The sequence below is a fragment of the Belonocnema kinseyi genome, chromosome 6, assembly GCF_010883055.1.
Source record: "Belonocnema kinseyi isolate 2016_QV_RU_SX_M_011 chromosome 6, B_treatae_v1, whole genome shotgun sequence".
Classification (NCBI taxonomy): Eukaryota; Metazoa; Arthropoda; class Insecta; order Hymenoptera; family Cynipidae; genus Belonocnema; species Belonocnema kinseyi.
The window spans coordinates 44,527,115-44,550,838 of NC_046662.1; the positions used below are offsets into that span (position 1 = coordinate 44,527,115).

The following is a 23,724-nucleotide window of genomic DNA, read 5'->3' on the forward strand; positions in this document are numbered from 1 at the left end:
AAATTGAACAAAATGATATAATTTTAAAAAGTAATGAATTTTTTTATTCATTCTTCAATTTATGACATTTAACATGATGGCGTGGATTTATATCTATTTTTAAATTGTTGAACTACGCAATGTATAAAAAGTTATAATTTTTAAATTTTGCAGTATTGAAAAAAAATTTAGAAGCCATTGAATAATTTTGAAAAGGTTTAAAAGAATACAAATTTTTTTAGTTAAAATTCCTAGAAAAACTAATCATGATTTTTTCGAAATATGAATTTAAAAAGATTTCCCAAATTTGCAGAAAAGAATGTGGAAGATTTTAAGAAAATTTCTTTATTCTAGCAAAATTTTCATTAGATACGTGGTAATTTTTTTTTAATGATTTTTTTTTCCAAATCAAATTTTTAACAGAACATTTAAAAAGATTTCAAAAAAATGTTGATGCATAAATTAATTTTTCCAGGCTAAAATTTAGTAAAATTATATAGTTTTTAAATTTTATAAATTTTTGTATTCATTTTTCAATTCACAGCATTGTAAATGATACAGTTGAGTTTTCTATTTCTTGAAATATTTAAACTATACAATTTATAAAAGTTTAAAATTAAAAAAGTTTGCACTTAAACGGCTTTTAATTGCGATGAGGATAGTCATAAGCAATAATAATTTGTTTAAATAATTATTTTTGCTGAATTTAATTAATGATTAAATCACGCCTAAAGAAATATAGACAAGCAGTTAAAAATTTAAGAAAAAACCTCAACATTCTGCCAATTAAGCAAAGAGAATATTATTAACAATGATAATAAATTGTTTAAACAATTATTTTTGTTAACTTCAATTCATTATTAATTCACTCCTGTTGAAAATTGAACAAAAAGCCAGAAATGTCGGAAAAAACGGCATCTTTCTAGCATTATTCAAATATAATATTATTAATAATAATAATAAATTGTTTAAAAAATTAATTTTCTTGACTGTAATTAATTACTTAACTTATATTAATTTAAAAGTTAACTAAAAGTGATTTTTTTTAAACCTCAATTTTGTAGCATTTTGCTAAGATAATATTATTCACAATAATAATAAATTATTTAAAAAAAATTGAAACTAATATAGGTCCATGAAAATTTAATTTTTTAATTTTTGCGTTCATGTTGCCCGTCAGAAGAGGTTAAACTTGCTGGAAAAACTAAAAATGACTTTTTTTAAACATTAATTTTTAAAAAATATTTGAAAAGGCTTTCAAATTTTTCAGAAAAGAATATGGAAGATTTTTAGAAAATTTTTTTATTCTTAAAGATTTTCAAAAAATTTTAGGAAAATTCGAGTTTCAAGATTCATTTAATCTTCAGTTTTATTTATTTATTTTTATTTATTCTTTATTTTTTATTTATTCTTCAGTCTTGACAATTTTGTTGTGGATTTCTATTTTTTGAAATCTTTGAACTGTAAAATGTATAAAATTAAAAAATTTAAAGTTTTTCAGTTTAATTGGCGGCTTTTAATGACAAAATTTCCAATTGAAAATTGTTAGAAGTTTCCATTTTATACGCTTAAATCATTAAGTATTTGAATTAACAAATTTTTAAGCTTTAATTTTAAATATGTTAATTTTTCAAGTTTCTCATTTTGGAATATTTCGAAAATAAAATTTAGAAGCCTTTGCATAATTTTGAAAGGTTTCCAAAGAATACAAATTTGTAATTAAAATTCCTAAAAGAATATTTGAAAATATTTCCAAATTTTTCAGAAAAGAATGTGGAAGATTTTAAGAACATATTTTTATTTTTACAGGATTTTCACAAAATTTCAGGAAAAATGTAAGGTTCAAGATAATAACAAAGTTTTCTTATGATCCTGGAAAATTATTAATTTTTTTTTCATTTTCAGAAGAATATTTAAAAATATTTTAAAACAAATTTGAATGTATAAATTAATTTTTTCTAGTTTTTAAATTGAATGAAATTATATAATTTTGAAAATTTGTAAATGTTTTGATTTATGCTTCAATTTATAGCATGGAAAATTATATCGTGAATTTCTATTTTTTTAAATCTTTAAACTGTACAATGTATTAACGTTAGAAGAAAATTTATTTTGCATTTTAAAGACTTTTGATGACAACATTTTCAATTTAAAGATGTTAAAAGCTTCCATTTTATACGCGTAAATCATTAAGCATCTGAATTAAAAAAAAAAAAGATTTAATTTTAAAAGTGTCCAATCTTTCAAATTTTTGAAGATTCGGAACAAAAGATTTAGAAGCCTTTTAAGAATTTTTGTCTCAAAAGAATACAAATTTTTAAATAAAAATTGCTAGAAAAATTAATTTTAAAAGGATATTTAAAAATATTTCCAAAATTTTCAGAAAAGGATGTGGAAGATTCTAAGGCAATTTTTTTTATTCTTGTAGGACTTTAGAAAAATTGTAGGTAAAATTCGAGTTTCAAGATAATAGCAAAATTTTCATTAGATTCGTCTACAATTTTTTTAAATTATTTTTTTAATACAATTTTTAAGAGAATATTTAAAAATACTTCAAAAGAAATGTTAAAGTATACATTAATTTTTCTTGCTTAAAATTGAATAAAATAATATAGATTTGAAAATTTATAAATGTTTTGATTCATTCTTCAATTTATAGTATTGAAAATGATAACGTGGATTTCTTTTTTTTTTTTTTTTTGAAGATGACAATGTATAAAAGTTAAAAATTTAAAGTTTTGCAGTTTAATCAGTGACTTTTAATGACCAAATTTCCAATTAAAAATTGTTAGAAGTTTCCATTTCATACGCTTAAGTCATTAAGTATTTGAATTAACAAATTTTTGAGCTTTAATCTAAAAAATGTGAATGTGTAAAGTTTCAAATTTTTGAAGATTTTGCAAATAAAATTTAGAAGCCTTTGAAGAATACAAATTTTTAATTAAAACTCTTAAAAAAAATTAAAATTTTTTTTTTTAAACACCAATTTTAAAAGAATATTTCAAAAGATTTCTAAATTTTTCCAAAATGAATTTGGAAGATTTGAAGGCAATTTTTTTATTTTTACAGGATTTTCAAAAAATTGTAGGAAATATTCTAGTTTTAGGATAATAGCAAAATTTTCATTAGATTCGTGAAAATTTTTTAAATGATTTTTTTTAATTAAATTTTTAAACGAAAATTGAAAAAGACTTCAAAACGAATTTTCATGTATGAATGAATTTTTTTAGCTTAAAATTGATTAAAAGGATATAGTTTTGAAAATTTTTTTTTATTCATTCTTTAATTTATAATATTGAAAGTGATAACGTAGATTTCTATTTTTTAAATCTTTGAACTGTACGTAAATCATTGAGAGTTTGAATTTAAAAAAAAAGCTTTAATTTTAAGAGTTTCCAATTTTTCAAGTTTTAAATTTTGGAATATTTGGAACAAAAAATGTAGAAGCCTTTAAAGAATTCTGGTCTCAAAAGAATACAATTTTTTTTATAAAAATTGCTAGAAAAATAAAAAATTAATTTTTCATTACATTAATTTCGAAAGGATATTTAAAAAGATTTCCAAGATTTTCAGAAAAGGATGTGGAAGATTTTAAGGCTTTAACATTATTTTTTTAATCCAATTTTTAAGAGAATATTTAAAAATACTTCAAAAGAAATGTTAAAGTATACATTAATTTTTCTTGCTTAAAATTAAATAAAATGATATAGTTATGAAAATTTATAAATATTTTTATTGATTCTTCAATTTATAATATTGAATATGATAGCGTGGATTTCTATTTTTTTAAATCTTTGAACTGTACAATATATAAAAGTAAAAAAAAATTTTTTTGCAGTTTAACTTAAAAAAGTTTTAATTTGCAGTTGAGTTTTTATACCGTTTTATAAAAAAAAAAATCTGCATGAGATCGAATCTTTTAATTTGAGTGACCTTGTTCAATTCTTTCTATTTTTAATTGCTGAAAAATTGAAAATTCCTGGAGATTCTTATAGTTTTAAATTCTTGTAGTTGTATTAGTCAATTCTATTGGGAAATTAAAACTGCAATAAAATACAGCAATATAAAAAAATAAAAAATTCATCCGAATAATAGCAAAAAGTTATATTTTTTCTACTTTTTTTTTGTAAAAATGTTTCCACCCAGGAATGATTCATCGTATAAATAAAATTATAGCATATTTAATATAATTTTCGGTCTTCCAGTGGGACGATCTACTCGAGATAGGAAAAAAGGAATCGGACGATAAATTAGACTCGATTCTTAGGACAATGGGAGCAAACGAATGCTGCACTTTGGTTTACACGGTAAAGAAAGAAAAAGAAAAATATGGAAAATACTAGAAACTATATATTAAGTACTGTTTTCTGCAATTTCCATGTTTTTTACAGTCTGGCACGGTTGGAAATCCGAAGGCAGTGATGTTGAGCCACGACAATCTTTTGCATGATACACGTGCAATTGTCAGGGCTGTCGAGTTCAAAGGTGGTTCTGAAATAATAGTCAGCTTTTTGCCTCTATCACACGTGGCTGCGCAGGTAATTTTTCTATTGAATTCAGGAGAATGGCTGAAAAATTCTCGAATTATAAGGGAATTTTTTTTAATACAAGGAATTTTTTTTTTCCAAATTGCAGTATAAAATTGAATAACATTGACTCTTCATTGTATATATTTTATTTATATATTTTGTAGTTACAACAACAAAAGATGATTTTCCAACAAAAAATTGTTTCAACCCAAGAATATTTTAATTTAAAATCGAAAAAAGTTGAACTTAATGAATACGCAAAATTTTTCGAAAAAAGAATCTGTGCAAATTTGATTTCAACCGTTTTTTTTTCTTCTAATAATTAATTAAATTGTGATCTTTTTCAATTCTGATAATATTCAGTTTAGAATGCGTATTTCGAAAATATTTCACTTTAAAAACGTTTAATTTTAATATTTATAATTTTTAAGCGTGTATTTTAATTTAAAGAATTTTTCAATACAGTTTGAAAGACTTGAACAATTAAAAACTAGAAGCATTTAAAATCGAAGATTTTTGATAAAAATTATTTTTAGTCGATCAACTGTGAATATAAATTAATTTTTGATTTTTTAAATTGAATTTTACTTTAAGAATGAAAAAGTGAATAATAATTGATTTTACAAGACGATTCGGAATCAGTTCGATTGAAACTTTATAAACTATACTCATTTTTTAAATAAATTCAAAATAATATATTTATAATCGAAGGCTTTAATTAAATTTTAAATATAATTTCGGTATAAAATATTTCATTTTTTAACCATTAAATTTGAAATTTTTCAATGAAGAAAAAGAACAATTAATTAATATTTAGAAATATTTTACAGTAATTTAAAATCAGTAATTATAAATTAAATATTCAAAGCATCAACAAAAAAATTAACCTTTCGTCACAATTTTTATTGTTCTATTTAAGAAAATTAATTTTGTAATCCAAGTTTTTAAATTTTGATATATAAATAATAATTGAACACCTATTATTCTTAGAAAAAATTCGAAATCAAATTTAGATTTTGGTAGATTTGGAAGAAGAAATGTAGAAGCTTTTTAAGAATTTTGAAAGTCTTTAGAAGAATAAACAACATGTCCTATAACAACTGAAAATGATTTTTCATGTCGAAAAATTAATTTTGAGAGAAATTTAAAAAGATTTGGAAAGATTTCGAATTATTTAAAAAGGTGTTTAGAAGTTCTGAAAAAAATTTTTTAAATAATTAAAAATTTTTTTAAATGTCACATGTAAATTTTTTAAGTTTTTGGAATAAAATTTTGAAGCATTTTAAGGATTTTTAAACTATTTAAGATAAAAATAAGTTTTAATTTCAAAAGTACAGTCTATAAAAAAATTCAATCGTTCAATTTTTAATGTTTCTACCTTAAAATTGTTTAAAATGATATAATTTTGGAAATTTTTTAATTCATTGATTGATTCTTCACTTTGGAGTATTGAAAATGATAACTTGGATTTATATTTTTGGAAGATTAATTTTTTGACTAAAAATTTAAATTATTCAATTTTTGAGAGAAAGGGGATCTTCTTTAGGTGAAAATTCATGTAATTAGTCAGAAATTCAACTATTCTACTCAGATTCTAAGATTTATCATTTAAGTTGAAAATTAATTTTTCAGGTTTCAAATTCAACTATTCCAGTTAAATATTTCAAAATTAATTTTTTTAAATTTTAAATATAAAAGTAAATTTTTCAACTTAAAATATAATTATTCAAATTTTGGTTAACAATTTTTCTTTTATGTCATAATTTTTTTTTTTTTGATAATTCAACTATTTCATTGTTTTAATTAAAAATTTATCTCTGGTAGAAAATGTAACTACTTTGTTCAAAGTAATTTTTTTAACTAGAAATTTAACTATTCCAGTAGAAAAATCTACATTTTTTCTGAAAATACGCTTCTTTTTTGGTTATGAATTAGATTTTTTGCATACAAATTAACCATTCTGATTTTGATTGCAAAATGTATCTTTTTTTAAAGAAAATTCAACTATTTGTTTGCAAATTGACTTTTTTATTTAGAAATTAAACTAGTTTTTTGAAAATTTATGCTTTTTTTGAGAAATTCGTCGTTTTGTAGAAATATTATTTTTATGGTTTAAAATGCAGCTTTTTGGTATAAAATTCAACTATACCACTTGAAGAGATTCATCATTTTAGTTGAAAGTTAAAGAGTTTTGTTTGAAAATTAATTCCTTCTGCTAAAAAATTAACATGTCCATTTTTGGTTGAAAATTGATATTTTTTTTCAAAATTCAACAATTTGGAAGAAAATTAGTCTTTTTTTAATGGAAAATTCAACTATTTAATTGGAAACCCATAAATTTTTATCATAAAAGTTGAAAATTAATTGTTTATAGAAATAAAATTTCTTGTTTGAAAGTTAAACTCTAGTTCATAATTAATTTTTTTGGTTGAATATTCAATAATTTTAGTTAAAATTATTCTCTTTGGTTAAACATTCATTTTTCTGGTTTCAAATTGAACAATTTCAATTAAATATTTTCCATTTTAGTTAAAAATTAATCACTTTGTTTGAAAATTTAACTATTGTTTAGAAACTTTGATTTGTTTGTTGAAAGTTAATATTTTTGTGGAAAGTAATCTTTTAAACTGATAATATATCTTATTCTAATTCAATATTCCAGTTTTAGGTAAAAATGTATCTGTTTGGTTAAAAGTTAATTTTTCAACTTAAAATTCAATTATTTAAGTTTTGGTTAACAATTTATCTTTTATGTCATAATAATTTTTTTTGTTGAGGATTTTAACTATTTCAGTTGAAGACTCATTGTTTTAGTTTAAAACTCATATTTTTGGTTTAAAATTCAACTATTCCTGTTGAAAATTCATCGTTTTAATTAAAAATTTACCTCTGGTTGAAAATGTAATTACTTTGTTGAAAATAATTTTTTTAACCAAGAATTTAACTATTCGAGTATAAAAATCTACATTTTTTCTAAAAATTCGCTTCTTTTTTGATTATGAATTAGATTGTTTACACCAAAATTAACCATTCTATTTTTGGTTGAAAATATATCTTTTTTTAAATGAAAATTCAACTATTCGTTTGAAAATGTACATATTTTTATTTAGAAGTAAAACTGGTTGTTTGAAAACTCATGTACTTTTTGAAAAATTCGCTGTTTTGTAGAAAATTAATTTTCATGGTTGAAAATTCATCTTTTTGTTGTAATATTCAACTATAACAGTTAAAGATTCATCATTTTAGTTGAAAAATTAATCAGTTTTGTTTGAAAATTAATTCCTTCAGCTGAAAATTTACATGTCCATTTTTGGTTGAAAATTGATCTTTTTTGTTCAAAATTCAACAATTTGGAAGAAAATTTGTCTTTTTTAATTGAAAATTCAACTATTTCATTTTAAAATCCATACATTTTTATAATATGTTACTATTGTTTAGAAACTTAATTTTTTTGTTGAAAGTTAGACTTTTTGTGGAAAGTAATTTTTTTCACTAAAAATTTAACCTATTCCACTTCATTATTCCAAAGTTTTAGGTAAAAATTTATCATTTTGGTTAAACGTTAATTTTTTGGACTTAAAATTTAATTATTCATGTTTTTAATAACAATTGATCTTTTATAGACATAATGAATTTTTTGTTTTAACTAAAAATTTAACTATTCCAGTAGAAAAATTACATTTTTTCTGAAAATCCGCTTCTTTTTTGGTTATGAATTAGATTTTTTGTAGAAAAATTATCCATTCTATTTTTGGTTGAAAATATATCTTTTTTTAAATGAAAATTCAACTATTCGTTTGAAAATGTACATATTTTTATTTCGAAGTAAAACTGGTTGTTTGAAAACTCATGTACTTTTTGAAAAAATCGCCGTTTTGTAGAAAATTAATTTCCATGGTTGAAAATTCATCTTTTTGGTGTAATATTCAACTATAACAGTTAAAGATTCATCATTTTAGTTGAAACATTAATCAGTTTTGTTTGAAAATTAATTCCTTCAACTGAAAATTTACATGTCCATTTTTGTTTGAAAATTGATCTTTTTTGTTCAAAATTCAGCAATTTGGAATAATTGTTTAGGTTGGAAATAAAATTGCTTGGTTGAAAGTTAAACTCTTTTGTAAATAATTAATTTTTTTGGTTGAATATTCTATAATTTTAGTTAAAATTATTCTCTTTGGTTGAACATTTTTGTTGTTGTTGTTGAAAGTTAGTCTTTTTGTGGAAAGTAATTTTTTTAACTGAAAATTTAACCTATTCCAATTCAATATTCCAGAGTTTTAGGTAAAAATTTATCTGTTTGGTTAAACTCTAATTTTTTTAACTTAAAATTTAATTATTCAAGTTTTGGTTAACAATTTATCTTATATAATCATAATTAATAACTGTTCTTGTCGAAAATTTATTATTTTAGCAGAAAATTCATCACTTGTTTCAAAATTCATATATGTTGCAATTTTTCGCTCAGCCTTGTTAAAATAATTAAAATAAATTTAAAGTAAATAAATGCTTGTGCTTAGGGACACATACGAATATGTTATTTTTAGTTGACCCGGAAAATTGAAAAACTTGGCCGGGAAAAACCCGGTAATTTGAAATCGTTCACCGAAAACGGCCACCCTCTCTATATTCTTGTTTTTTTTTGTTGTTGTTGTTGTAATTTACAATAAATTCTCAGTTATAAATTTTAATGTGAGACTTGAAAGAGGAATGTAAATTTAATTTTTCTCTGAATTTTATTTCTTAAATTTAATTTTCTTTTCTCTGAACAGGTTGTCGATATATTTACAAGTATGACTGTGGGAGCCACGGTGTACTTTGCTGATAAGAATGCACTGAAGGGTAGTTTAGTTGAAACTTTAGTCATCGCTCGGCCCACAGCTTTCTTGGGCGTTCCAAGAGTGTGGGAGAAAATTTACGAGAAGATGCAACTCGTTGCTCGTAATAATGGGCCAATTAAAACGTGGATCGCCACCTGGGCTAAGGCCCAAGGACTTTTCTACAATATGAATAAAATGAATGGTGTAGATTATAAAAATTGGGGGTACTTAATTGCAAAGTGGCTTGTTTTCAATAAGGTCAAAGCAGCTCTCGGCCTGGACAGATGCAGGATTTTTGTCACGGCCGCTGCGCCTTTGGGGAACGACGTGAAAAAGTACTTTATGAGTTTGGACATGCCGATTATGGAAGCCTACGGAATGTCCGAATGCAGCGGCGCTCACGCTTTAAGCACGAATAATCGTTACAGGTAAATTAACTACAATTTATTTAATTTTCTCGAAATATCTTGGACGGAAATGACCGGGAATTGAAATAAAAAACCGGAAATTTACTTCTGATCACAGTAAAATTGAAGTTAAACTATGTATTAATTTAAGTTGAATATTAATAATTTAAGCATTAATTTAAGTTATAGTTTAATTTTAATTTAGAAAAGTGATTTCTACTTTCTCGACAGTTGCCGATTTTTTAGATTGTCTAAATTTTTCTCGAATTAAATCAGAATTTATTAAAGAATGTTTATTATTTTTTTAATTTTATTTTTATTTACAATTTTTTCTCTGCTGGAATTTTGTTCGCTAACTTTAGTTTGATAATCGAATTTATAATAATTCAAACATACGGAAATAATCATTTTTTCAATTAAAAAAAAAAAATTGATTTATTACATTTTATTCGCTTATTCCTCATTTATCCTGACTTGGAATAGGGAATTTGTGAATTCATAATTTTAACTGCAAATTCATCTCTGATTGAAAATGTAACTACTTTGTTGAAAATCAATTTTTCTTAACTCAAAATTTAACTAATACAGTAGAAAAATGAACTATTTTGATGAATAGACGTTTTTCTTTTCTCGGTTAAGAAGTACATTTTTAACAGAAAAATTACACATTCTGTTTTTGTTTGAAAAGTTATCTTTTTTGGGTGAAAATTCAACTATTTCGTTGAAAATTTATATCTTTTATTTAGAAATTAAACTAGTTGTACGAAAATTTATCTACTTTGTGAAAAATTTGCCTTTTTGTAGAAAATTAATCTTTATAGTTGAAAATTCACGTTGTTAGCATAAAATTCAACTATTCCAATTGAAGATTCCTCATTTTAATAGATAATTCATCAGTTTAGATAAAAATTAATTTCTTAAACTGAAAATTGATGTTTTCTATTTAAAAAAACATCAATGTAGATGTAATTTTTTTTTAATTGAAAATTCAAATGTTTCGTTGAAAATACACGTATTTTGTTTTAAAAAAATCGTTTTTTATAGAAAATTATCTTTTTCTTTACAGGTTGCTCTTCTTGTTTAAAAATTCTTCTTTTCGATTAAAAATTCAAGTATTCTAGTTAACTATTTTTCATTTTAGTTAAAAATTCATCTTTTAGTTGGGAAATTAAATTATTTTGTTGAAGATTTATAATTTTATTTGAACATTCATCACTTTGGTTAAAAATTCAACTATTTTGCTGTAAATCCTTTTTTTTTCTTTTTTTTTTTTGCTAAGTATTAGATTTTTTGATAGAAAAATTCAGCTATTGTATTTTTGGTTGAAAATTTATATCTTTTATTTAAAAATTAAAATAGTTGTTCGAAAATTTATCTATTTTGTGAAAAATTATCCTTTTTTATAGAAAATTAATCTTTATGGTAAAAAATTCAACTATTCCTGTTGACGATTCATCAGTTTAGTTAAAAATTCATCAATTTGGTTAAAAATTAATTTTTTAAACTGAAAGTTTAACTATTTGATTTTGTGTTGAAAATTTATATTTTCTAGCTCAAAATTCAACAATTTTGATTCAAAATTTAAGTGTTTTAAATAAATATTCATAATTTTAGTTAAAAATTCATCTTTTAGATTGGAAGTGAAATTATTTGGCTGGCAGTTAAACTCTTTTGTTATAAATAAATTTTTTCAGGTTGACGATTCATCCATTTGGTTAAAAATTAATTTTTAAACTGAAAATTTAATTATTCCATTTTTTGTTGAAAATTTGTATTTTCTAGTTCAAAATTTGACAATTCGGATAAAAAATTTAAGTGTTCCAAATAAATATTCATCATTTTAGTTCAAAATTCATCTTTTAGTTTGAAATTAAAATTATTTTGTTGAAGATTTATAATTTTATTTGAACATTCATCACTTTGGTTAAAAATTCAACTATTTTGCTGTAAATCCTTTTTTCCTTTTTTTGGTTGGTTAAAAATTAGATTTTTTTATAGAAAAATTCAACTATTGTATTTTTGGTTGAAAATTGATATCTTTTATTTAAAAATTGAAATAGTTATTCGAAAATGTGTCTAAGTTGTGAAAAATTCGCCTTTTTTATAGATAATTAATCTTTATGGTTGAAAATTCAGTTTTTTAGCATAAAATTCAACTATTCCAGTTGAAGATTCGCCAGTTTAGTTAAAAATTCATCAATTGGGTTAAAAATTAATTTTTTCAACTGAAAGCTTAACTATTCCATTTTTGGTTGAAAGTTTATATTTTCTAGTTCAAAATACAATAATTTTGATAAAAAATTTAAGTGTTTCAAATAAATATTCATAATTTTAGTTAAAAATTCATCTTTTAGATTAGAAATAAAATTATTTGGTTGAAAGTTAAAGAGTTTTGTTATAAATACATTTTTGTCTGGTTGAAGATTTATCGATTTAATTAAAAATTCATTTCTTTGGTTGAAAAATCAGCTGTTTGATTGAAAACTTGTTTTTATTGGGATGTCTTTTTGTTGACATTTTTTTTACTGAAAATGCAATTATTAAAATTTTAAGTATATATATATATATATGATTATTAAAAAATTGTTTTTTTATTTGGATGAAAAGGAATTTTTTAAATGAAAATTTAACTATTTTTCTGTAAATCTGATTTCCTTTGGCTAAGAATTAAATTTTTAACGTTACGAAAAATTAACATATTCTATTTTTGGTTGAAATTTGATCCTTTTTGGATGAACGTTTAACAATGTGATTGAAAAATCATGTATTTTATTTAAAAATTAAACTATTTTTTGTTGAAAATTCATGTAATTCATAGAAAATTCATTTTTTCTTTTGCAGAAAATTAATCTTATTGGCTTAAAATTAATCTTTTTGCATAAAATTCAATTATTCCAGTTGAATGTTGAATTATTTTAGTTAAAAATTTATCTCTTTGGTTGAACATTCATGTTTTAACTAAAAATTTAATTTTTCAATTTTTAGCTGAAAAAATATATTTTTTAGTTGAAAATTCGTATTTTTTGGTATAAATTAATCTTCTCGGTTAAAAATGCACCTTTTTGGGTCAAATATTATCAGTTTGTTTAAAAGTTCATTTTCTCAACTGACAATTTAACCGTTCTAATTTGAGTTGAAAATTGACCTTTTCTAGTTCAAAATTTAATAATTTGGATATTAATTTGTCTTTAAAATTGAAAATTCATTTAGTTCGTTTCAAATTCACGTATATTATTTTAAAAAGTCGTCTTTTTTTCCTAGAAAATCGATTTTTTTTTGTAGAAAATGATTTTTTTCTTTGAAAGTTAATCTCATTGTTTGAAAATTCTTCTTTTTGGTTTAGAATTTAAGAATTCCAGTTAGATATTCAGCATTTTGCTTGAAAATTTATATTTTGGGTTATAAATAAATTTACTTAGTTGAAAAATAAACTCTATTATTGAAAATTAATTTTTTTATTGAAGATTCATAATTTTTATTAAAAATGCATTTCTTCAGTTGAAAAATGAGCTATTTCATTGAAAAATTGTTTTTTTTTATTTGGATAAAAAGGAATTTTTTAAACGAAGATTGAACTATTTTTCTGAAAATCCGATTTTCTTTGGCTAAGAATTAAATTTTTAACGCAACGAAAAATTAAAACATTCTATTTTTAGTTGAAATTTTATCTTTTTTGGGTGAAACTTTAACTATTTGATGAAAAAATGATATATTTTATTTAAAAATTAAACTATTTTTTTTAAATTCTTGTAATTTATAGAACATTCAATTTTTCTTTTGAAGAAAGTTAATCTTATTGGCTTAAAATTAATCTTTTTGCATAAAATTCAATTATTGTAGTTGAAGATTCATGATTTTAGTTAAAAATTTATCAGTTTGGTTGAAAGATAATTTTTTTAACTGAAAATTTATCCGTTCCACTTTGAGTCAAAAATTTACATTTTCTAGTTTAAAATTTAACAATTTGATTTGAAATTGAAAACTCATTTATTTCATTGAAAATTTACGTACTTTGTTAACAAAAATTTATTTTTTCGGTAGAAAATCAACATTGCTCTCTCTCTCTCTCTCTCATTTTTTCAGAATTCTTCTTTTGGTTGAAAATTCAAGTATTCCAGTTAAATTCTCATCATTTTACTAAAAAAAAAGTTATTAGTGTTGAAAATTAATTTTTTTATCGAAGATTAATCATTTTAACTATTTTTCTGAAAATCCGATTGTCTTTGGTTTATAATTAAATTTTTTAACGGAAAAGTCAACAATTCTATTTTACCTAAAATGTTGTAATTTCATTTAACGATAAAAATGTTTGCAAACCCGGAAAAAACCGGGTATTTTTTCCTTTGATTAAAACGGCCAACCTGGAATATTTGAAAAATATATCATATTATTTTCCCATTTGAGAATTTCGAAATGCTTGAGATACGGTTAGTTTAAAATTAAAAATGTGGTTTTCAGATTGGGCAGCGTTGGTCCAACTCTTAAAGGATTTGGTACAAAATTAGATAATTTAGATAATACCGGGGAAGGAGAAATATGTATGGGTGGTCGTCATGTGTTTATGGGATATTTAAATGAACCCGAGAAGACCAAGGAGGCGATGGATGTCAATGGATGGTTGCATAGTGGCGATATGGGAAGACTGGATGGCAATGGTTACCTATATATTACGGGGAGAATCAAGGAGCTCATAATTACAGCGGGCGGAGAAAATATTCCACCAATTCATATTGAGCATTTGGTCCTATCTGAATTGCCAGTCTTGAGCAATGCCATGCTGATCGGCGATAGAAGAAAATACCTGACAATTCTAGTCACACTGAAGGTACCGATATATATATATTTAATTTTAAAGAATTTATCCAATGGTGAAGAGGAATTTTTTTGGATATGCATTTTAAATTAGTTAATTGAAAACATAATAAACCGACGCACAGTGCGGTGAAATGAAAAAAGGGGGCTCAAAATAACTTGTAGGGCGCAATACATTACCGATTTTGAATTTTTTTTAAAAGAAAAATTCAGCGTTCAATTTTGAACGAAATTATGAGAGTCGATTTTTGAATTTTTGTTTATTTAAACATTTGTGTTAATGTAAAAAGAGGAAAGAATTTCGATTTTGATGGTTTGATTTTTTATCTTCTTGAAAAATGTTTTCCTCTGCTCAATATCACTTGAATTTGATGTACAGGGGTGCATGAATGCAAAAAAAAAAAATGGTTGACTTGTTAAGTTAATTGTTATAAACAAATTATATAGCAAATAGCAAAAATCATGAATTGTTTGCTCGCAAAGTCTAATTGTGCGTTAAATTTGCTTGCCTTTACCGTAAAAATAACATTTGTTCATAAAAATTTGTCAACAGATATTTATTTATAATTTTGTTCAACAAATTATATAAAGAAATGCCAATTATCGGCGTTTATGGGCAAAAAAGGATCGGGTTTTCATCTTATATTCTCTTTTCTTCTTATTTCCCTTCCGGAATTAACGTTATTATTAATTAGCATAGGATTAGCAAAAAAACTATGTTTTTCCAGTAAATAACGCTAATAATTTGTTTAAAAAATAAGCAAAAAAGTATCAGAAGACAAATTTTTATTACTACACTTCACTGGCAAGATAGTTTTTCTAGATAATTCGAAGGAAAAACGATCCTCGTTTGTTCATAAATGCCAATAAAAAACATTTACTCATATAAATTGCTTAAATAATATATAAAACAATAGGCTGGCCGCTGGATCGGGAATTTTACAAATTTGTAAAAGAAAAATCCGTCCACGTTCGATTTCGACAGTTTAAAAATATTTAGTTGAATTGTTAAGTTCTTCAATTATGCTATTATTTAGCTTTAAAAATTTTCCATTTAAAATTTTTATTTTTAAGCTTACATTTTCAATTCAAAGAACTTTTAAATGCTTTCTTAAAGACCTGAACAAATAAAAAATAAAAGCCTTTGATGTTGAAAATTTTGGACAAAAAACATATTTATTTAATAAATTCATAATTTTTTTTTAATTAATCTGTACTTTAAGTAATAAAAAGTGACCAAAAACGATTTGACAAAGCGATTTTAAATCAGTTCAAAATTTAATAATTTTCATACTAAATGTTAAAACTTAAACGGTTTCAATTTAAAATTATTAGTCATTAAACAAATGTGAACGTGTGACTAAACGTTTATAAACTACTTTCAACTTAAAAATAACTTCATAATAATTTATTCTTAATTAAACGATTTTATTTCATTTAAAATATTCAAGGTCTTTTCCAGGTTTTCCAGGTCAAGAAATCAAAATTTTCTAGGTCTCTTTTTGCATCAAATAATGAAATAAAAGTTTGTCATACATTTAAAAAATGAGCCATTTCATTTTTTATTGGCCAAAAATTTCTAAAGACAGCCGAATCCTAAAAAACATTTTTAATTTTTTGCGAACATGAGTCGTCTTTGTGAAATCTTTAGGAATATTTTTAAATCATTGTAATGTCTTTAAAATCATGGAAATCTTTGTGAAATCTTTTGAAATCGTTGTGTATTATTACAATCCTTAGTGAAAGCTTGAAATTTTGGTGAAATCTTTTGGCATTTTTTAAAGCTTTTGTAAAATCTTATAAATTCTTTTCTTATAAAAAAATTTTTATATCGTTTAAAATATTTAAAATGTTTTTAAATCCTTGAAATATTTTTGAAATGTTTCTTTAATCTTTGTTCGTGAAATCTTTTCTGGTCGTTTGAAATTATTAAAATCTTTTCAAATCTTCTCAAATTTATTGGAAACTTTTGAAATCATTAAAAATCTTTGAAATGTTTTGAAATCTTTGTAATCGTTTGAAATCTTGTCAAACATTTTTAAATCGTTTAAAATCTTTGAAATGGTTTGAAATCCTTGAAATCTGGTGTACTGAACTCTTGTTGAAATCTTTGAAATTCTTGTATTGTTTTGAAATCTTTATATTTGTTTTATGAAATCTTTTGGAATCTTTGCGAATTCGTTGGAATTATTTAAATTATTACAAATCTTAGTGAAATCTTTTGGTATCTACTAAAAAATTTGGAAATTATTTAAAATCTTTGAAATGTTTTGAAATTTTAGCAAATATGGTTTAATATAGCCTTTTTAAAATCTTTAAACTTTTTTGTCATTTTAAAAATCTTTGTAAAATGTTCTAAATCTTTATGAAATGTTCGAAATCTTTGGGGAATGTTTGCGATAAGTTTTTAATCTAGTGTACACGCCTTTTTTGAATGTTTGAACTTCTTGAAATCTGTGTGAAATATTTTGAAATCCTCGAAAATGTTTTAAAAACCTCATGAAATTGTTTCAAATTTTTAAATCTTTGAAATCTGGTGTACTTACTGTACCCTTTTTCAAATTTTTGAAATCTTTTGAAACCTTAGAAATATTTTGTGACCTTCTGAAATCAGTTGTATACTCAAAAACCGAGTGGTCAACCCCTCGAAAAATCCGTTGTATGGCCATGGCTTATTTATAATTCTGAAACTGAATTAACATCGAAATTTTAAACTAATAATTTTTATAATTCCTAAGTTGAACACCTCAACAAATAGTGCCTTGAAATATCTTTATTTATTTTGTAATAAACAAAAGATAAATTATACCTTGACGAATAAAAAAATTTTCAGCAGCAAGATTTTTTTCTGAACGAGATGTTACTTTCATAATAAGCTAAAAGATTTAAATTACTCTTCGCATTTCGATAAAATTACTGTTTTAAAAGAACAGAAAAACAGAATAATTAAAATTCAAGGTTTTCGTGAAAAAATCAAGGAGAGTTCCAGGTTTTCAAGGTTATTAAGGTTTTCAAGGTCACTAGACACTCTGATTTAAGACAAGTAAATTGAAACCAAATATTTAAAAGTAAAGAATCTTTAACTGAATTGTTTGACATAGAAAGCATGGAATCGTTAAAGTTTCGAAGAGCCTTTGAACTTTGAACGTTACAATTTTAAATATTGTATTTCAAAAATGCTTAATTTGTAAGTGAAATTTTTAAATATTGATGTATAATTTACAAATGAGCATTTGTAGAAAAAAATTGATGAATTTTAAGAGATATTTAGGAGTTTTAAAATGATAAAAAATTATAATGCAAATTTTAGAAAGTTTTTTAAAAATCTTCTAGAATATTTTTTTGGAAATTTTGTTTAAATCTTTGAAAAACTTTAAAAATATTCTCTTAAAATAATTTTTCAATATGAAAAATTATTTTTAATTTTCCTAGGAATCTTAAGAAAACGTTTTTATTCTTTTGAAGCCTTTCACAATTCTTGAAAAGAATCTAATTTTTTTGTTTAAAATTTGCGAAAATCTACATTTTGTTTTATATTAGGCTATCATTTCAAGTTTTACATTTGAATCTTTTAAAAACTTTTACATGTCTCTTAAAATTACTCAAACTTCGCCTACAAATAATAAATATTCGATTGTTATTTATACATCCAAATTGTAAAGAAATTTTCTAAAATTTGCAGGATTTTCTGAAAATTATAGAAAAAATTCAATTAATTTTGACAGATATTTAGAAGTTCTGAAAAACATTCCAAAATAATTTTTAATTTAAAACAAATTGAAAACAACTTCTAGATATCTCAAGATTTTGAAATAAAATGCTGAAGCTTTCCAAGGATGTTTAAACTATTGATTGATTTTTTAATTAATACTATTGAAGATGATAACGTGGATTTATATTTCTTTATATTGAAAAATGTTACTACCTTTAATTTTATACGCGTAAATTATTGAGCATTTAAATAAGTTTTTTAATTAAAAACTTTTATATTTCAGTTTTAAAAGTTTAAAATTTAACAGTTCCACTTTCGTTTATTTTTTCATTTATTTATTTCGTCGATTATATTTGCCGATTATATTTAAAGACAATTAGCAAAAAAAAACGACATTTTTTACAGTAAATTCCAATAATAAACATTCGTTCATATAATTTATTCGAAAAAATTATAAACAAATATCAGTTAACAAATTTTCTTCAATAAAAATGACCTGCAGGATAGTTTGTACAGAATGAAAAGAAAAAACGATTCTTTTTCGCCCATAAATGCCGATGATAGGCATTTGTTTATATGATTTGTTGAACAAAATTATAAATAAATGTCGGTTGACAAGTTTTCTTCAATTAAAACCACTGACAAGATACTTTGTACATAATAAGAAGAAAAAACTTTTTTTTTGCCCATAAATGCCGATAATAGGCATTTGTTTATATAATTAATTTTAAAAAATTATTAAAAAATATCGGTTGACACATTTTTAATTAAAATCACTGACATAGTTATAGACCTGACGCAGTAAGGGAATTTTCGATAATCTAAAGTAGAAATTACGTTGATTATCTGCTAAAAAATTCAACAATTTTATCAAAAAAGTATCTTTCCGTTTAATTTAACTGTTTTCTTGAAAATTCATCTATTTTTGTGGAAACTGCATATTTTATTATCAAAAATCATAATTGTTTAGTTGAAAATTAATCTGTTTTTATTGATGATTCAACTATTAATATTTTTTGTTAGGAATTCATCTTTTTTCATGCATAATTCATAATTTTAGTTTAAAAAAAAAATATTTTTTTTTATATAGAAATAAAGTATTTCGTTAAAAATTAATTTTTTAAACTGAAAATTAAACTATTCTGATACATTGTTGAAAATTCGTCTTTTTGGCAGAAAAGTAATCTCATCGGTTGTGAAACTAATATTATTAATTAAAAATACATTTCTTTAGTTAAAAATTAAAATATTGGGTAGAAAATTTTTTTATTTTATTACTCTGACAATTTAACTATTCTATGTTTTCTTAAAAATTTATCTGTTTTAGTTGAAAATGCATGTATTTTGTTGAAACGTTGTCTTTTTAGGTAGAAAATTAATCTTCTGGGTTTATAATTCATTTGTTTTGTTGAAAATTTGTGTTTTTGGTTTAAAATTCATCATTTTTGGTTAGAATCACAACTGTTTTGTTGAAAATTAATCTGTTTTGGTTGAGGACTCAATCATTCACATTTTTTCTTTGAGAATTCACCTTTTTTAGTTGATGATACATCATTTTACTTGTTAAAAAAACTTTTTTTTGTTGCAAAATAAACTATTTTGTTGAACAAAAATTTAATTTAAAATTAACATTTGAACTGAAAATTCGTCTTGTATTCTGTTAAAAAAAACTAATATTTTTTGGTAGAAAATTAATCTTCCTGGTTAAAAATTCAACTTTTTTAATTGGCAATTAAAATCTTTTTCTAGGAGAAATAATAATCAGGGAATATCAGGATAAACCTGACATAGGGGATTTTTCGATAAACTAAAGTAGAAGTTCAGTCGATTATTTGGTTAAAAATTCAACAATTTGATTCAAAAGTCTCTTTTTTTTAATTAAATGTTTAGTTGAAAATTCATCTTTTTGGTTGAAAATGTACATTTTTGCTTAGAATATCGCTTTTTTGTTATAAATTAATTTTGCAAGCTGAAAAATGAACTATTCGATGTTAAGATTTTTGTAAAATATTCAATTACTTTGTTGAACATGCGTCTTCTTTCGCAAGAAAATTCATCTTTATTGGTTGAGAATTCAACTGTTTTTTGTTGTAAATTTGTTTTCGGTTTCAAAGTTCATCTCTTTTTGTAGAAATTTCATCTTTATTGGGTAAAAATGAAACAATATGGTAGAAAATTCGTCTGTTTTGGTTAAAATTCAACTATTTTGTTTAATAATTCGACTTATTTGGTTAAATTCTACTGTTTTTTATTCAAAATTAATTTTTTTGTCGAAGTATCTACTTTTACGTTATTTGTTGAGAATTAATATGTTTCTGTGAAATTAATTTACTTCGTTGAAGGTTAAACTAATCTGTTTAAAATTCATTTTTGTAAATTGAAAATTCATAATTTTAGTTGAAAATTTTACTGTGTGATTCAACAATAAATTTTGATTTGGTTGAGATTTAATTTTCTACTTTGAAAATGTAACTATTCTCGTTTTGGATTGAAATTTATTTATTTTTTAAATTGGAAAATCAACTTCTTGAGTAAAAGTTAAAACGCTTTATATAAGTATTGTATTAAAAAATCGTTGTTTTTTGGTTTAAAATGAAAAAAATTCAACTGAAAATGTAATTTTTGGTTGAAAATTAACAGTTTTTTTTACAAAATTCATATGTTCTGGTGAAAATTTCACTTTTTAAGAGAAAATTCGTCTTTTGACTGAAATGTTTTAAAATTTGGATGATTTTTTTTCTTTCTTGATTGAAAACTCCTGTTTTATCAGAAATTTCATCTTTTCCATTTTTTATTGTAAATTTATATTTTAAATCGAATTCTTTGTTTAAAAATTCAAACTATTTTTGGTTGATGTGGAATCTCTTTTGTTCCGACTTTTTTTTGAAAATTTAACTGCCTTCTAAAAAATGTGCACCGATAGTTTTTTAAAGAATTTATACAATGGTGATGCGAAATTGTGTTAGTTATAAATTTTAAATTAGTTCATTATAAACATAATAAACCGACGTTAGGTTAAAATTCTACTAATTGGTTGAAAATTATTTTTTTGTTGCTTAAAATTGTGTTTTTTTTTTTTTTTTTTAAGTAAAAATTTAAGTATTTCATTTTGAGTTGAAAGTTGATCCTTTTTCGTTGAAATTTTAACTATTTGGTCTAAAACTCACGTACTTTGTTGAAGATGCGTCTTTTACAGTAGAAAATTAATCTTCTTGGTTGAAATATCAACTTTTTTTATTGAAAATTAAAATCATTTTCTAGGGTTTTGTTGAAAATTCATCTATTTTGGTGGAAACTGCATCTTTTATTATTAAAAAGCACAATTGTTTGGTTGAAAGCTAATCTGTTTTGCTTGATGATTCAATTATTAACATTTTTTGTGGAGTATTCATCTTTTCTCATTCATAATCCATAATTTTAGTTAAAAAAAATGTTTCTACAAAAATAAACTATTTGTTAAAAATTAAATTTTTATTAAAAATTCAACTATTCTATATTTGGTTATAAATTATGGCATTTTGTCGAAAATCCTTTTTTTTTTAGAAAAGTAATCTCATTGGTTGAAACTAATATTTTTGATTAAAAATTCAAATATTTGGTAGAAAATTGGTTTATTTTATTTCTCTAAACGAAAATTTAAGTTTTCTGTTCACATTTTTTCTTTTGAGAATTCACCTTTTTTTATTTGATGATTCATCATTTTAGTTGATAACAAAATTTTTTTGTTCAAAAATAAACTATTTTGTAGAAAATTAATCTTCTTGATTGAAAATTTATCTTTTTGGTTGAAAATTGGACTATTTTGTTGAAAACTAGTTTTTTTTTGGCAGAAAAGTAGGCTCATTAGTTACAACTTGCATTTTTTGTCAAAAATCCATTTCGTTGATCACAAATTTAATTATTTCGTTAAAAATGTGTTTTTTTTTTACTGAAAATTTAACTATTCTATTTCTTGTTGAAATTTGATCTTTTTTATTTTAAAATTCATCTACTTTAGTAAAAATTGCACTTTTTTTAAAATCACAACATTTGTTTAAAAATGAATGTGGAAACTTTAACTATTATATTAGTTCAAAAAATTTTATATTTTTTGGAAAATTCGTCTTTTGTGTTAGAATATTAATCTTCTTGGTTGAAAAATGATCTCTTGTTGAAAAATTATTATTTTTTTAAAATTTAAAATTGACCTATTCCATTTTCTTGCAGAAAATTTTTTAAAATCTTGTAATCTTATTAGTTGAAACTTTTATTTTTGGTTCAAAATTCTTTTAGTTGGTTGAAAATTGAAGTATTTTGTTAAAAATTCTTTTTTTGTTTTTTTGTCAACAAATTATTTTTTTAACTGTAAATTTAACTATTCTATTTGTTGTAGAAAATTAATCTTCTTGATTGAAAATTTATCTTTTTGGTTGAAAATTTGACTATTTTGTTGAAAACTAGTTTTTTTTTTTGGCAGAAAAGTAGTCTCATTAGTTACAACTTGCATTTTTTGTTAAAAATCCATTTCGTTGATCACAAATTTAATTATTTCGTTAAAAATGTGTTTTTTTTTTACTGAAAATTTAACTATTCTATTTCTTGTTGAAATTTTATCTTTTTTATTTTAAAATTGATCTACTTTAGTAAAAACTGCACTTTGTTTAAAAAAACAACATTTGTTTAAAAATGAATGTGGAAACTTTAACTATTATATTAGTTCAAAAAATTTTAGATTTTTTGGAAAATTCGTCTTTTGTGTTAGAATATTAATCTTCTTGGTTGAAAAATGATCTCTTGTTGAAAAATTATTATTTTTTTTAAATTTAAAATTGACCTATTCCATTTTCTTGCAGAAAATTTTTTAAAATCTTGTAATCTTATTAGTTGAAACTTTTATTTTTGGTTCAAAATTCTTTTAGTTGGTTGAAAATTGAAGTATTTTGTTAAAAATTCTTTTTTTGTTTTTTTGTCAACAAATTATTTTTTTAACTGTAAATTTAACTATTCTATTTGTTGTAGAAAATTAATCTTCTTGATTGAAAATTTATCTTTTTGGTTGAAAATTTGACTATTTTGTTGAAAACTAGTTTTTTTTTTGGCAGAAAAGTAGTCTCATTAGTTACAACTTGCATTTTTTGTCAAAAATCCATTTCGTTGATCACAAATTTAATTATTTCGTTAAAAATGTGTTTTTTTTTTACTGAAAATTTAACTATTCTATTTCTTGTTGAAATTTTATCTTTTTTATTTAAAAATTCATCTACTTTAGTAAAAACTGCACTTTGTTGAAAAAAACAACATTTGTTTAAAAATGAATGTGGAAACTTTAACTATTATATTTGTTTAAAAAATTTTATATTTTTTGGAAAATTCGTCTTTTGTGATAGAATATTAATTTTCTTTGCGATTAATTCATGTTTGTGGCTGGAAATTAATTTCTTTGATTGAGAATTCCTGTAAAATTTCAAATATTTCATTGGAGAATT

The 23,724-nt window shown here is 22.6% G+C and overlaps 1 protein-coding gene across 3 annotated transcripts in view; it reads left to right on the top strand.

Annotated features, from left to right (window-relative positions):
- The window catches only part of LOC117174162 (very long-chain-fatty-acid--CoA ligase bubblegum-like), a 119,208-nt gene that overhangs the window by 87,261 nt on the left and 8,223 nt on the right, over positions 1-23,724 (top strand). For all 3 annotated transcript variants that reach the window (XM_033362981.1, XM_033362983.1, XM_033362984.1), the window contains exons 7-10: positions 4,185-4,286; positions 4,371-4,517; positions 9,281-9,756; positions 14,194-14,560. In XM_033362981.1, coding sequence (XP_033218872.1) covers positions 4,185-4,286; positions 4,371-4,517; positions 9,281-9,756; positions 14,194-14,560 — 1,092 coding nt within the window. The remainder of the gene's footprint in view (positions 1-4,184; positions 4,287-4,370; positions 4,518-9,280; positions 9,757-14,193; positions 14,561-23,724) is intronic.